The following is a 14,602-nucleotide window of genomic DNA, read 5'->3' on the forward strand; positions in this document are numbered from 1 at the left end:
ACTTCTCAAGCCTTGTTGTGTTTACACCTTGTGTACATGCTTTAGCTGTCAGGGCTTATAGGCTTTAACCGGAATGACCATGGAGTTTGTTCCACCGAGAGGGAACGTGCGATTTGGAAAATGCGATTTGCATTTAGAGCAGAGTCTGTCAGCCACACACAAGATGCGTGCGCCCAACACACACACACGCACACAGACCTGCAGCTCAGCATCCCTGAGCTACGCACAATAATGCCTTTGTCTCTTGCTGACAGCTATTTAAGTAAGAGAGATACACATTCACAAACACTTCATGATGAAGAGAAGAGAGCAACTCAATTTAACAATGCCAGTCTCCTTTCACTTGGTTTGATCTGGTTGCGGAAGCTGTCACAAAAGATAAGCTTCCATTTCTTTTCTTTTTTTCTCCCTCCACAGTCTGAAATGGGCTTTTATGGGTCATGCCAATCCCCTCCCCATACACCCTGAGGCTATGTTAAAATGGACCACTACGTGAATAAAGATGAAAGTTTCCAGGATTGAGGTCACAGAGTCTTTAAAGCCTTTGCACCAAGGGTTCTGTGTCTAACTTTCATTTCATCCAAACTGACTTCCTTGCGATATGGGGCTCAGTATGTAAGCATACAGGTAGCAAACCTGGAGTTCATATCTTGGTCCTCCCTCGTGCTAGATGTTATTATCCTTTTAAACTCTTAAAAGAACTGGTTTTCAGTAAGGTTGCACTTTTGCAAATTATGCCAGTGTCATTTTCATGCATCTTAAATCAAAAATTAGGTGCTTGCTACTGAATAGATGATTAATTTTCTTGGTTTTGCAGATTGTTTCTGGTGCAGAAGTATAATTACAGCCTATGCAATACAGTCGCATGGGATTGTCCAAGTAATCCTCCGAGGCATGCGCTAATACGCGCAGTCTGATTTGGTTATAGCGCGTCAACTGAGAGATTCCCGCTGATCCAAGTTTTTTACACAATTCCACAGCCTTGAAATGAAGCCATGCTGCTGCATTGTGTGGATGATTAAAACAAACCTCATGTTTCCCTTCATGAATATGAAGAAGTGGTGTTTAGTATGTGCGAGTGCTGATGTGTTAAATGAGACAAGTTTGTCATTATTTGTTTCCCTGCCGTGCAATGATTTCCTTTGATCTGTTTTGTGAAATATTCAAACTGTGATTATATTATACATTTGTAGATATGCCATTCTGTAAAATTATGATGAGATGTTTTTAAAAAAAAGAATACTGATTGTGGATGATGTTTGTACATATGATGTTTTCAGGGAATAAAAAGAGATGAGTCTTAAGTTCATCTTTAATGTCCTGCAGGAGTCTTTCTTCAAGTTTTCTTTTTTTTCTTCTTCATGTTGACACTAACATCTGTTGTCCTGGTTTCTGTTTATCAGGCACAATGGAGCAATGGAATTAAGCCTAATTCAGGTGACAAAGCGATTTTTGCGAGAGGATGACCTCTCTCACAGCGACTTTTGTCAGCTTTAGGTCCCACTTCAAAAACAGCAGTGTCAGCAGTGCTTGAGGTCATGCACGTCACTGTGCTGCTGTCAGTCAAACCCAGCATCCTTTCAGAGGATTTAAAGTCCAAACTACTGCATCACAGCCATTCCCTTCACTGGAAATAAAAGGAGCTTTTTCTTTTAAAAATAAGCTAAAACATGTCCATTGAAATTCTTATCTTTAAATGTGGACAACATATCTCCACCCAAACATTATTATATACTCATCAGTTGCTTTTTTTTTTAGGTATGCCCGTTCAGCTGCTTGTGAATGCAAATACTGAATCATCAATCACATGGCAGCAACTTAGTGCGTTTAGACATGCGGACATGGTCAAGACGACCTGCTGAAGTTCAAACTGAGCATCAGAATGGAGTAGAAAGGTGATTTAAGTGACTTTGAATGTAGTATGGTTGTTGGTGTTAGTGTATTGGTCCGAGTATTTCAGAAACTACTTGATCTATTGGGATTTTCCCACACAGCCATCTCTAGGGGTTACAGAGAATGGTCTGAAAAAGAGAAAATCTCCAGTGAGCAGCAGCTCTCTGGGTGAAAATGCCGTGATGATGCCAGAGGTCAGAGGAGAATGGCCAGCCTGCTTTGAGCTGACAGGAAGGCAACGGTGACTAACCTAACCGCTTGTTCCAACCAAGGCTTGCAGAAGGTCTCTGAACACATGCTGAACCTTAAAGGAGATGGGCTACAACAGGTGCCACTTCTGTAAACTAAGAACAGGAAGCTGAGGCTACAGTTTCCAGGGTCACCAAAATTGGGCAACAGAAGATTGAGAAAATATCTGGTCTCATGAGAATTTTGCTGCAACATTCAGATGTTGTGGTCAGAATTTGGCAGAAAGAGCATGAACGCATGGGTCCATCCTGCCTTATATCAACTGTCTAGCTGCTGCTGGTTGTGTAATGGTGTGGTGGGTATTTTCTTGGCACACTTTAAGCCCCATAGTACCACCTGACCATCATTTAAATCTTTGTGAATATAGTTTGAAAGAAGGTTGCTTACCAGGCCTCTTTCTAGTTGATGCACCACGTTCACTATTTTACGTTAAAGTTATAAAAGCAGTTTTGTTGAACAATACCCTTAGTCATCCTGCTCAGTCTGCTCGCAGCAAAATTTCACATTATGCACACGCTGTCTCATGGTTATGCACATGTGCAGACGCTGAAAAACGCCTACAGAACAACTGAAGACACCCTGTCATCAAAATAATATAATTCAGGAGCAAAACAAGACATTTGTTTCTTTAGATATTCTTGTCACGTAGGGGTGAAAGTTCCTATTTTCCCTGCAGGCACAGTAGCAGGTTCAAATATCCAATTCAGGCGAATGGTTACTGAGAGGCTATTTTTAGCTCATAGATAGCGGATTCTCCTATCAGCTTAGATGACCACCCTTGAATTCATAAAGCATTGCCCGTGTCCTTTAGCCGGAGCGCCAACCTTGACAGGAGCTCTCATGGTATAAAGATAACAAGTATATCCTGTCAGTCTGTTTTCTTCACTGTTTTCCACCCCAAATTTAGGGCGACTCCTACAGTAGCTGTAACATTAAGATAAAAAATATCCGAATATAAATGAGTCCTCATAATGATATTATTACATTCCACTTATTCTCTTTTAACTTAAGTGTTATGTAATTCTATGCACAAAAATAACCCTTTAATTGGGAATATTCATGTATCCATCTGGTCTGTCCTATCTGTAATGCTTTGATTATATGCCACTCTGTGCTCTGCCTCTTCAGATGCTTTGTCTCAGTCTAACATGGAAATTTAGACAATTAATTTTCTCCAACAGAGCTGCGCTGCATTAACTGCCTAAATTTTTGTCTTGTTCATTCAGATTTGTAATTGATAAAAAAAGGTCCAGAGCTGCAGGCTTTGGCTGGATCCAAAATGCAACTACAGTAGTTGCACAACTATTCACTTCTTCACATTAAACCAGAGCTACATATAGAAGTGTCTGGATTTTGTCTTCTGTATGTGGGGCCAGACAAGATAGAGTCAAAGCCTTGGGGTGAGTGATAACTGCAGGGCGTGAGCAAGAAAGGTAGTGATAAACCTTGAGCGTGATGAAGGCTTTTAAATGCCCTGGAGTGTAGTTTCAGTGCTCAGAAGAGGCTGTAGTTTCAATCCAGATATTCCAAAAAAAAAAAAAAAAAAGAATTACAAGGCCCTGATAAAGCTTGCACCAATGGATTCCTGTTGTTTTGGTTTCTGACCCCATAGAAAAAAGGTTGTTCTAATTGGAGCTCATTTTAATGCTTAAAATGAGCTGTTAATGGTGGCACCAAAAATATTCTACTATCTACACCTTTTACTGTCATGACTTATTTAAAAGACTGTTTAAGATAGGCACCTGGCACCAGGATGCACTGTAGGAGGAAGGGCAGACAGCGGAGACAGTGTGCTGCTTTGGGCAATGCTCTGCTGGGAAACCTTGGGTCCTGCCATCCGTGTGGATGTTACTTTGACACGTACCACCTAACTAAGCATTGTTGCAGACCATGTACACCCTTTTATGGACACAGTATTCCCTGATGGCTGTGGCCTCTTTCAGCTGGATAATGCGCCCTGCCACAAAGCAAAAATGTTTCAGGAATGATTTGAGGAACACCACAAGGAATTAAAAAAAATACAGGAAAGTCTGGCTCCTTGGAAACAAAATATAAAGAAATGAGGGGTGACTCAAGACTTTTGCACAGTACTGTAAGTCTCGATAGGTGCAGATGTTTTTGTTACGTTTGAACAGAAGCACCTGTTTCCTGGTTGTAGCTTATAGTAATGACATCTTGTGATTTAACCCATATATTCCTTTAATCATGCTCTCTGTTGGTACAGAGTCTCATTCTGGACACTAAATCTCAAGGCATCAGACTATGAATCATCAGCTTCTTGGGATTCGAGTGTAGGATTTAGTAAAAGGTCAAGACTGAGGCTGGCACGGCAATGAGCAATTTGGAAAGAAAGTCGGAGAAGGCTTTTAGGACCACAGAGCATCAATATTTGAAACGTGCCATACTCATTTCAGGAGAGAAAGTGTGAAAAATGGAGGAAATGAAGATGATACATCTAGTTAATCAGCACGTTCATCTATAGGCATTGTTTGTATGAAGACATATTTATGTGTTTGATATGAAGATAAAATGTACCTCAGTCACATTTTCAGTTCCTGTTGCAAAAAAATTGCTCCTAAAAGCATTTGTGCTGTCATGAGTCTGCTACCCTTGGTTTATTATTTCCATAAGTGAGTCCATTCATATTATGAAAGTTGAACACAAATGCTGACCATGGCCGACCACCTTCACCCAATCTTTATGCAAGCTGCAATCACCACAAGATGAAGCCCAGCAGATGGCGACCATAACGTGCCAAGTTCACACGGGGAATCCAAACAGATGGACACATGAAGTGTAGCACCTGCTTTTGGCAATGGCACCTCAACATGTACAGCTTGAGTTAGAGTGGAAAAAAAAATCGCAGGGGATTTCAATCGTTCAGGGCCGAAAGGCTTTGATTAGCCAACAGAAGTTGAATTTTTATCAATGTTTTGCATCAGAGAGATGTGTGCCGGCTACAGGGTCTCTATGAGTTCACTTTGAAAGCATGTACAAGTTTGTTTGGTGGGCTTTAAAAAAACAATAAAATCATTTTAAAGTGGTACACTTTCATGTTCCTTTTTGCATAAATTTAGTATATCTGTTGTTTGGATTTGATAAGGCTGTAATAATCAGCAATCAGCAATAATTATCTCCAGGTGCTGCCATTTCTTGCTTTCAGAAATTGCTGTTTTGTTTTTCTTACTCAAAGACTGAAACAGCCTCCCCTGGAACACCACCTCCTGATGAAAATGAGCATTTGCATTAGCATTTTACAGTACACTGTTTCTGTTGGATCTATTATTGAGAGGGTGCTTACTGAAAAACATCATGAAGCAAATGTACATCAGCATAAATACACTGCTAGCATTAAGAAAAAGAGAGGGTCGTTAAGATTCAAAAAGATGCTCTGAATGATTTTTGATATTAGTCTTGGTCTTTAATCAAGAGCAGATGGCTGTAGGAGGTGGTTGGCATTGACAATATTCATAATCTGGACAAGAGTCCGTGTAATAACTGGATGAAGCTTCACACCTGTTGCCTGAGAGGATCTGAAAGAACTCCAGACACTCCTTTGAAGTTTCACTGCAGTGTTGATGAAGTGGTTTTAAAGGTCATGGAAAATGTTCTTACAAAATATCACCATATTTCAGACTATAAATAAACAAAATATACAGTCAAAGGCAATACAGTTAAAGAAATATTTTCTCATTTTAGGAAATACACCTACAGTTACAGTACTGTGCAAATGTCTTCATCCACCCCTTATTTTTTTGTATTTTGTTTCCAAGAAGACAAACTTTCTTTCAGTTTTATCTTGAGCAATAGTTCTCCAGGCTTTTTTGAAGATCTTTCCAACTTTTTCTTGGGACATTGGATGCTTTTTCACTCATTTTAGTGCAGTCCTTGTACCTGACCATTTTCAGAGGAATGTTCTTTTGTTAAGCCACTTAAAAGTGGCCTATGAATCATTCAAGCATAAAAAAGGCACCTAACTCAAGGAATGAACCAGTGTTGGGTCTATACATAGCAGACAAATATCAATATCAGCAAAGAATCAATTTTGTATCTTTAGGCTCTTTGTTACAAGCAGCCTGTTGCAAAACAACATAATTTGTTGTCATTTCTTTAATTGAATCTATCAAAAAAAAAAAAAATGCCAAAGAAACCACAGTTTGACAGGCATAATATAATAATTTTGCACCAACAAGGTGATTCCCAAAGAGCTATTAGCCAAAAACCTGTGCAGTGTGTTCTAAAAAAAAAGATTGAGGGAACTGGACAAGTGGAGCACAAAACAAGTGGCATAAAATATCTACAGCACATGAATAGTATCTGAAAGTCATGTCCTTAAGAAATAGAAAAAAAAAAAAACAGCAAAGATCTGACACAGGAACTGAGATGCATCTGGCCCTTCAGTTGATCTATCTAGTGTTCACTGAAGACTCATCAGAAATGGTCTCAGTGGAAGGGTGGCTGTCAAGCATTCTTAAGGAAGGGAAACAGGGTGAAAAGGCCGAGGTATGCCAGATTGCCCAAGAAAATCATTAGCAGCAGGTCTTATGAAATTTTTGGTTTTAATTGTCATCAATATGTATAGAGAAGGTCTAAATATTATACCAAATATTGACTTTCAAGCTTGTTATTGTATAAACTCTGTTTTTGCCTTTTATATCGTATTTCCATTAATGTTTGTGCATGTTTGAATAAATTGCTGCAGCTATTTCCCATTTTTCCTACCAAAAGAAATGAGGGGTGACTCAAGGCTTTTGCACAGTATTACAGGTCCAGGTGCATCCCCCTTTTTTAATTTTTTTTCCCGGAATATACCAAATTGTTGATTTGGTCACTCCTAAAGTTTTTGCTATATACTTATTTTTAGTTTCTCAGCCTAATGATGGCCTTTTTCACTTACTTCAATATCTCTCTAGACCTCATATTGGGAGTCTCAATTAAGAGCTAAACTGATTGTCAATGAATTGTCCAATAAGTTTTGAGTCTCTGAAAATGGGGGACTGTGTATAAAAATGGCTGTAATTTCTAAACACTTAGTACAAAACTTAAACTTCTTGAATCAAAGCTGAAAATCTACATTTCAGTCACATCTATATTGTTTGATTTAAAATTCACTCTAGTGAGACAACATTACAAAAATTGTGTAATTGTCCAAAAATGTATTGACCTAACTCTATTCACTTGGGCTGTGTTAGGCCATGGGTCTGGATCCTGGATGAGCCCCCAAATGTGTTATAGCCCGTAAATCTATGACTCACAGGAACCAATGTAAAAAACAAAACAAAACAAAAAGTTTATTAACACAAAATAATCACTCGACCTGGACACACCCACCCACACAAAGCCATAAACAAAAAACAACAAAACATAAACAAAACCCAAACTCCAATAAGGCCAGTGGATTCACTGTCCCTAAACTAATGTCAGGTCAAGTAAACTAACAAAACTAAAGCTGAAAACTAAGTTGCCCAAGCTAAAAAAAAAAAAAAACAAAAAAAAAAATACAAAAGAAACCAAGAATTAAGTTTTACAACAGTGGAGAAGAAATAGCATGTAAGTGAGCCTCATCAGCTAATCAGGACAACCAAAAGAAATAATTAATAACCAGAGGGAGAATTTACTGAAGCACAGAGGTGTACACAACAACAAAAGAGCTAAAATCTCTGTTTATGAAGCTTGGAAACAATAAGTATGTGCAAATGTCAGCAAATTTGGCTGCTTAAGCCTGAAGTCTCTGCTCATGCCAACAGTCAATAAATAATCTGGAATGTAACCCCACCTTAAAAGTTTTTACACTTGCTTTATAAGAAGATAATTTGGAAGTTGTAGCTGTTGCTATGTATTTACTGCAAAGATTTAAGATGTATCAGTTTTTGTATTTAATCCTCAGTAAGAAAGCAAATTATTTACCAAAATATTGAGTATTGCCTTTCTTGCACCCATATACAGCTAGTGATTTTGCAGTAGTAACATAGGAGTCTTTAGGTGTTGCACAGGGGCATGGATTGTAGGAATATGGGAATTTCATGGGAATGTTATTCAATTTCTTGTTAAATACCCCCATATTCTACAAATTATGTATAAGATGTAATGGAACACAGTGCAACTAAGAATGTTTACAAGTAAGACCCAGTATTTAACCCTGATCTTGGCTTATAACAGTTAAATATATTACACTCCAACCTTGACTGTAAAATACCACAGAGACATGTGGGTAAATCACTGGCAGCCATATTTCTAAATGTAAATGCCATATGGAGTTATAACCCCTGCTTGCACAGAGGTCATGTTGATATCGCTTTATCTACTTTGACTTGGAGCAGCCAAAATGTCTGCTGATACCCATGCAATTTGAAACAATTACTCTTAAAACCACTGATTAGCTTCTCCATCTGTGAGCCCACAGCTAATCTGCCCAAACGCAAACTTCCTGCCAAACAAACAAATGCTTAATAATGAAGCAGATCTTTGCCAGGAGGCCATCACTGATGCTGGCTGCACTGATGTTGTTATTCGTTTTCTAAAAGCTGGGTCTCATTCACACTCATTAGTTCAGCCAATCATATCTAAACATTGTTCATTAGCCAGAACAGCTGAGCTCAGGTCCATTCAGTTTTTCCGGCCTAATTGAAATGTACAGCTCTAGCCCTTTTGGGAGAGCATCATTAGCACGACACGTCATGCTAATGCATTTAAAAGACGTCCAGCTTAAGGGCTGATTAATATTCCCCAGAAAGAACTGCAAATCTCTCCTGTAAGAGCCACTTCATAACACCAGCTGCTGTGGTGTTTACTAAAATATTTTCTATAGGCTGCTCAGAGTATGGCTCAAGGAAACTGGAACCATCAAACAGCATGCTGGAGAGGCGGTTAACCTTCTGAGTGAGAGCTTAAAACATTTGGGGACATCAAAGGAAGACACATAAAAAAGCCCCTACTGTAAATTTTGCAGTAACACCTACCTCAACTTATGTTTTAAAGTGGCACCCCACTAATTTTACAACGAAAGCTCAGTTTGCTTGTGTTGAGGAGTACTTCTCTGCCTCGGAAAATAGCTGTGCAATGCATTTTTGTAGCCCTGTAGTTTTTTTCAAGTCTGGAAAAAAGTAACCTGGGCATCACAGTGATGTCATCAGGATTTTCTGGGCTTGGGTTTGAAACTCAGCATGGTTACAAGTTAAGCTACAGATGCTGGATTTTCCAAAAAAAATTTTTTTTTAATTAGATGAGATTCTGCTTTCATTTTCACCATCCTCTCCAAACTCTCTCTCTGATGAACCTCCAACTCCATCCCACATGTACCCTCCACCCACCCACCCACTCACACATTGTTGGTTTTTAAAATAGGCTTGTATGCAAACCACAACCACAGCAAATAAACACATCGAGACATAAAATATCAGGGGCAGATGCCCATAAAAATCCCAACAACAAACAGGCATGCTTGCTAGTGCAATTGATTAGAATATGATGCAATAACATTGAAATTAAGAGAAACAGTGTTTCTTTTGCAGATTGAAGACAGTTTTATAGCCCCCAGCAGAAAAGGCCCAGGTTAAAGGTCTTGTAAAAAAAAAAAAAAAAAAAAAAGATGCTTCTGTTTCAGGATCCTGGTTTTATACATAAACGCACAGGGTCATGGATTAGTTGGAAACTTGAATAGAGCAGAGCCACAGTAACAGTAACACCTGCGCTTTTCCAGTTAGTTATGTGAGCTGTGAAGAGGGCTCACCTAACCCCGGGCCCAATTGTTTCCTCTGACAGCTGTGGACTGAGCTTACAATATTGTTAATACCCATGAGTGGGCTTTAATGAAACATGGAAACAAAACTCTATTCATCCCTGCAACATTAAAGTGTATAAGGAGCATTGTTTAAGAGTGGGATTTCGTGGCTGCCTTCTCCACAGTGGCCAATCAGATTCCTCTTCTTCTCAGCAGTCCCAGCAGCACAACAGCATCTGACATCACGGCAGTTCACAAAATCCTGCAAAGCATCGTTTACCTCTCGGTGCCATGCTGTTTAATCACAAAATTTTGCTCTTATTATTCTGTTTGTAAATTGTTTGTGAACGAACAGAATACAAATCATGATTACATTTCAATCGTTTCTCCTCGCTGCAGCTTTCTTTCTAACCATTAACAGAATACAATAAAAAGAGGTGTTAAACAGTAATAAACAGCGAAACTTCTTTTTATTTTCACATACATTAACACACCACCTCACAACAGCATGTAAAGCCAAAGACAAGGAAGGAGGCTCAAATTCTTCTTGGGTACTAAACATTATGTACAACGGGCATTAGAATCCGCCCCACAATTACTTGTTTAGTTGTAAAAGACAGCGCGGAATAAATAGGCTATTTTACACGAATGTTTAATATAAACAAATACCTGTCGTACAAATTGCACTTGCCGATGGCTGTGAGGTAAAAGACTTCGCGAGCTCTACATGACTGCAGTACAGTCACTCCGACAAATGCTTTGCTATTGTCCAGTGCCTTTAAATAACAGTTTCTTATAGTGCGCCTGAGCGGTCATGAATGAATTTTTACGCACGAACCTGGAGTGAGGATCGGATACCCGCTTCCCCTTATAACGTATCAATACAGAAGTCAACTGGTTATCGAACAAAATTAGAACTGAAAAAAAAAATATATATATGTATATATCAGGCATAAATCACAGGACTGTGAGTGCGCTCTTTGGCTGATGCACAGATTCACTGAATTTCAAATTCGCAAGTAACAGGATTTATCACAGAAGCTTTGTATCCATCAAATTTTAGGATAGACAGGCTATAACTGGGTAAATCTTATCATCTCTTTCACACTAATCCGGCTCTGAGCCTGGAGATAGGTGCGCATTTTGGAAAGAATATTTATCCCGATGTCTTCTAAAAAAATGTCTTTCAAATACGTTTCTAGTAATTTCACCTGGTGTGTGAGCAAAAATGATTCAGTTTTAAATGGCCCCATCTAAAAAAAATCCGATATGGCTCTTGCACACACCTTCTCCAAAAAGAAACGTTTAATCACCATCTTTTTTTTTTTTTTTTTTTTTCCCCGAGGCGGTTGTAATCCGCCTAACTAAAAGTTGAACTTTTTCCACCTCACAGCTGTGATTCAGAGTGAGACAGCTTTCCGGTCCCCAAACTACTGTCACTGTTGTCCAAGCCGGCGCAATCTGACCACATTCCCAGCGTCCCGGGCTCCAGAGAGGACACGAACCCGCCCGAACATCGGGACAGGTCGCAGGAGCTGATGTGCAGCCTGCGGTCGGCTTGCCTCGGGCAGCACAGCAGCCTTTTGAAAGCCTTCCTGAAATCTGGGCTTCGGCAGTAGATGATAGGGTTAAAGGCAGAGTTCACGTACCCCAGCCAGTTCAGGAAAACGAAAAGGTCCTTGTCCACCACCTCTGCGCAAAACACCCTCACGACGTTAACTATGAAGAAGGGAAGCCAGCATAGAGTGAACGTCCCCATGATGATGCCAAGCGTTTTAAGCGCTTTCTGCTCCCTGAGCGCCAGGATCTTAGACGGCCTCTTCTTGCACTTGGAGGTCAGTCCGGTTAAGGTGTTGTGAAACCTGCCCTCGCACTTGTCGATTTTCCTCAGCTGCTTTTTCGCCTCTCTGTACACGCGGGCGTAAACAAATATCATAACCAGGAGAGGAATGTAAAAAGATATGATGGATGAGGAGATGGCATATGCTCTGTTGGTGACAAAGTCGCAACATTCAGGGTCTTCGTAGCAGGCTGTGTCCACGCTGTCCCGAGACCAGTGCATCAGGATGGGCAAGAAGGAGACCAGCGCAGAGATCGCCCAAACCACACACACCACCGCTTTGGCCCGGGATTTTGTTAACAAGCTTTGATAGCGGAAAGGTGATGTGATGGCCACATACCTGTCTATGGCGATAACGCACAGAGTCTCGATGCTGGCGGTGACGCAGAGAACATCCACGGAGATCCAGAACTCGCAGAAAAAGGAGCCATACAGCCACGAACCGCGCACCGCGAGCGCTGCGCCAAATGGCACAACTAACACCCCCATAATGAGGTCCGCGCTCGCCAGCGACACAATGAACACATTGGTGAGCGTCTGCAGCCTCTGCGTCCTGGCTATGGCTACGATGACCAAGATATTTCCGAACACAATAGATAGGACAATCAAACCCATTACCAGGCTCATCCCCGCCATCCACTGCTCGGACGCGGCTGCACCAGAGCCGGGTGCGTCGGACGCCTCGCTCCCCGTGCCATTCTGGAAGTTCACTGGCGAGGAAGCGCCACCACCGTCCCCCATGACGGGCTGCTGGGCTGTGAGTGCGACCAGGTCGAGATCATCAAGGCTGCGCTAACAAGCCTTTCAAGTCTATAGTTCTACTCCCATTGCGCGCCAACTCCATCTGGAGCGCCTCTCGAGTCCTCAGCCTGCGTTGGCTGCCGAGCTGGGCAGCAAAGCAGGCGGTGACATCATTGCTCCTCACGACCAATCAGGCAGCTCAGCGGACAAACGGTCCCAGCACTGAAGTTGTGGAAGCAAACACCTGATCCTCAAAATGATACTCACTCTCATTTTTTTTAATGTCTTCATTAGTTCATGCGCATGAATTAATAAACCAAACTTTTGTTAAGCAAAAGATAACTTTTTTTTTGGCAAGCAGCTCTTTGGTCACATCAAACCTCATGCCTGAAACTGACTATAACTGTTATTAGTCAAAAATCTTCTAGGCTATGGAAACATGATTAACTAAATATGGAAGTCCACCAGGATATGAACTACAGGGATTTCTCTGTTTTCATCACTTGCCACCACAAACAAAATGTGCTTTTCCACTTGTCCATTTTATATTTTTATCGTTAAGAATACATTCCACGGGTATGAGGTCAGGCCTGAGTCTAGTCCTTCTTACACAGCAGCTGTATTATGGTAAACTTCTTATCTTCAATCACAAGTACAGAAAGCTATAAAACAGGGGCTGACTCACAGCTATTCATTCCATGCATCATTGCAGAGATAAACATTCCAGGTCAGTTCCAGGTCATTAAAATGATTTTTCTGATCTACACCTGAATTAGATTTTAAAATGTGGCAGAGTTGGCTGACAGATCTTGGACAAATCTAGTGGCAGCCTAGTTCAACAGAAACGTGTTTCAAAAAAGAAAAGAAAGCCGCAAAAAAAAAAAAAAAAAAAAGAAAAAAGAAAAGAAAACAGCAAGGTGGTCACATTAAAGGATATTTTCAGAGAATTTTCTTATCCAGTGATGCCAAAGAATTGATTCCATGGACCTCATAAGAAACGATACATACTTTGGATAAATACTGTTTCATCTTCTAATTCAGAGTTCATGCAGTAATCAAAAATCATTTTGAAAACATTGCCATCTTTTGATTACAGACAAGCCTTTCTAATGACAACTGCACTGATAGGGCTGTGCGTTGCCCTTTACCTTATGAAAAAGGGCTGCAAAGGATCAGCCCTCAGAGATGATAAGCAGTTTATTTATATGCAAGTGAGTTGCCAGTATGGAGACGTTACACCCTAAATAATTTATGATTTGAGCTAAGTGGCAGGAGTTACACTGTACATTTTAAAGGACTAACCCATTGTTGTATTCATCTTTAAATATGACTTTAAATAGGCCAGCAAAAGTACACCTGTCTACCAAGGGTGCATTAAACAAAACTAGTTTTAGGCTTGTGAAAATATTGTTTTCTCTATTTAAAGGTCTTTGGTCAGTTTTTAAACAGAAAAAAATAATTTTTAGATGTTTTCATGACAGAAAAAGTGCAATTAAATGCTTCCTGACTTTGCTGATGCATTAGCTCCTCTTCTGGGCCACATTTATAGCATTTGCACCTCTTTGCTGTCAGAATTTCATGCAGCAGCTCGCTTACTTTCATAAAAATATGCTCATGGAAATGCTCTTGAGCGCTAAATGGCAGCTACCTCCCACATATCTTCTTGCAAGCTTTGAATGCTGGACTAAAGAGAAGTAGTTCAAGTTCAGCTTTGGTTGATCTCATATGTTGACACCGGCACAGAGTCAAAGGTCAAAGTTAATTTCATTATTTGAAGTGCTGGTTTCTCGTTTATAGATCGCAATTGAGAATCTCTGCAGAGGAAGACAAACTGTCCAGGTGAAGCCTGCAGAACGTTTTTAGCAGCTCTGCTCATCATAAAACCTGCTTTTTGAGCGAACATTCCTCAAACACTGCAGGCTGGAAATACGGTCGTAATATTTTATCTCTTACAGTGATATGATCTTAATGGAGCCCACTCAGCCAGAATGAATGGTGACTAAATGTTTCTGCAGTAAAATCGGTGGCGAAACGGAGACTTTCTCCTTTGGTAAACCTCCATGTCCCAAACACCCCGGCAATATTAAATCAGTCACTTTGTTTTGAAGTCATCTTTTATGAGCAATTAATATAATAACAATTAACCAGTGTCAGCTTCA

The 14,602-nt window shown here is 40.3% G+C and overlaps 1 protein-coding gene across 1 annotated transcript; it reads right to left on the reverse strand.

Moving 5' to 3' along the window:
* Positions 1–10,277: 10,277 nt before the first annotated feature.
* On the reverse strand, positions 10,278–12,515 carry adrb1 (adrenoceptor beta 1). Its single transcript, XM_030755187.1, has one exon. The coding sequence runs from the start codon at positions 12,441–12,443 to the stop codon at positions 11,250–11,252; it is 1,194 nt and encodes a 397-aa protein (XP_030611047.1). The 5' UTR covers positions 12,444–12,515; the 3' UTR covers positions 10,278–11,249.
* Positions 12,516–14,602: the final 2,087 nt, after the last annotated feature.

Source organism: Archocentrus centrarchus, chromosome 19, assembly GCF_007364275.1.
Source record: "Archocentrus centrarchus isolate MPI-CPG fArcCen1 chromosome 19, fArcCen1, whole genome shotgun sequence".
Classification (NCBI taxonomy): Eukaryota; Metazoa; Chordata; class Actinopteri; order Cichliformes; family Cichlidae; genus Archocentrus; species Archocentrus centrarchus.

What these genes read in the sequence shown, in the direction of transcription:
- adrb1 (XM_030755187.1), bottom strand. Translation starts at nt 12,443, where the DNA reads ATGGGGGACGGTGGTGGCGCTTCCTCGCCAGTGAACTTCCAGAATGGC.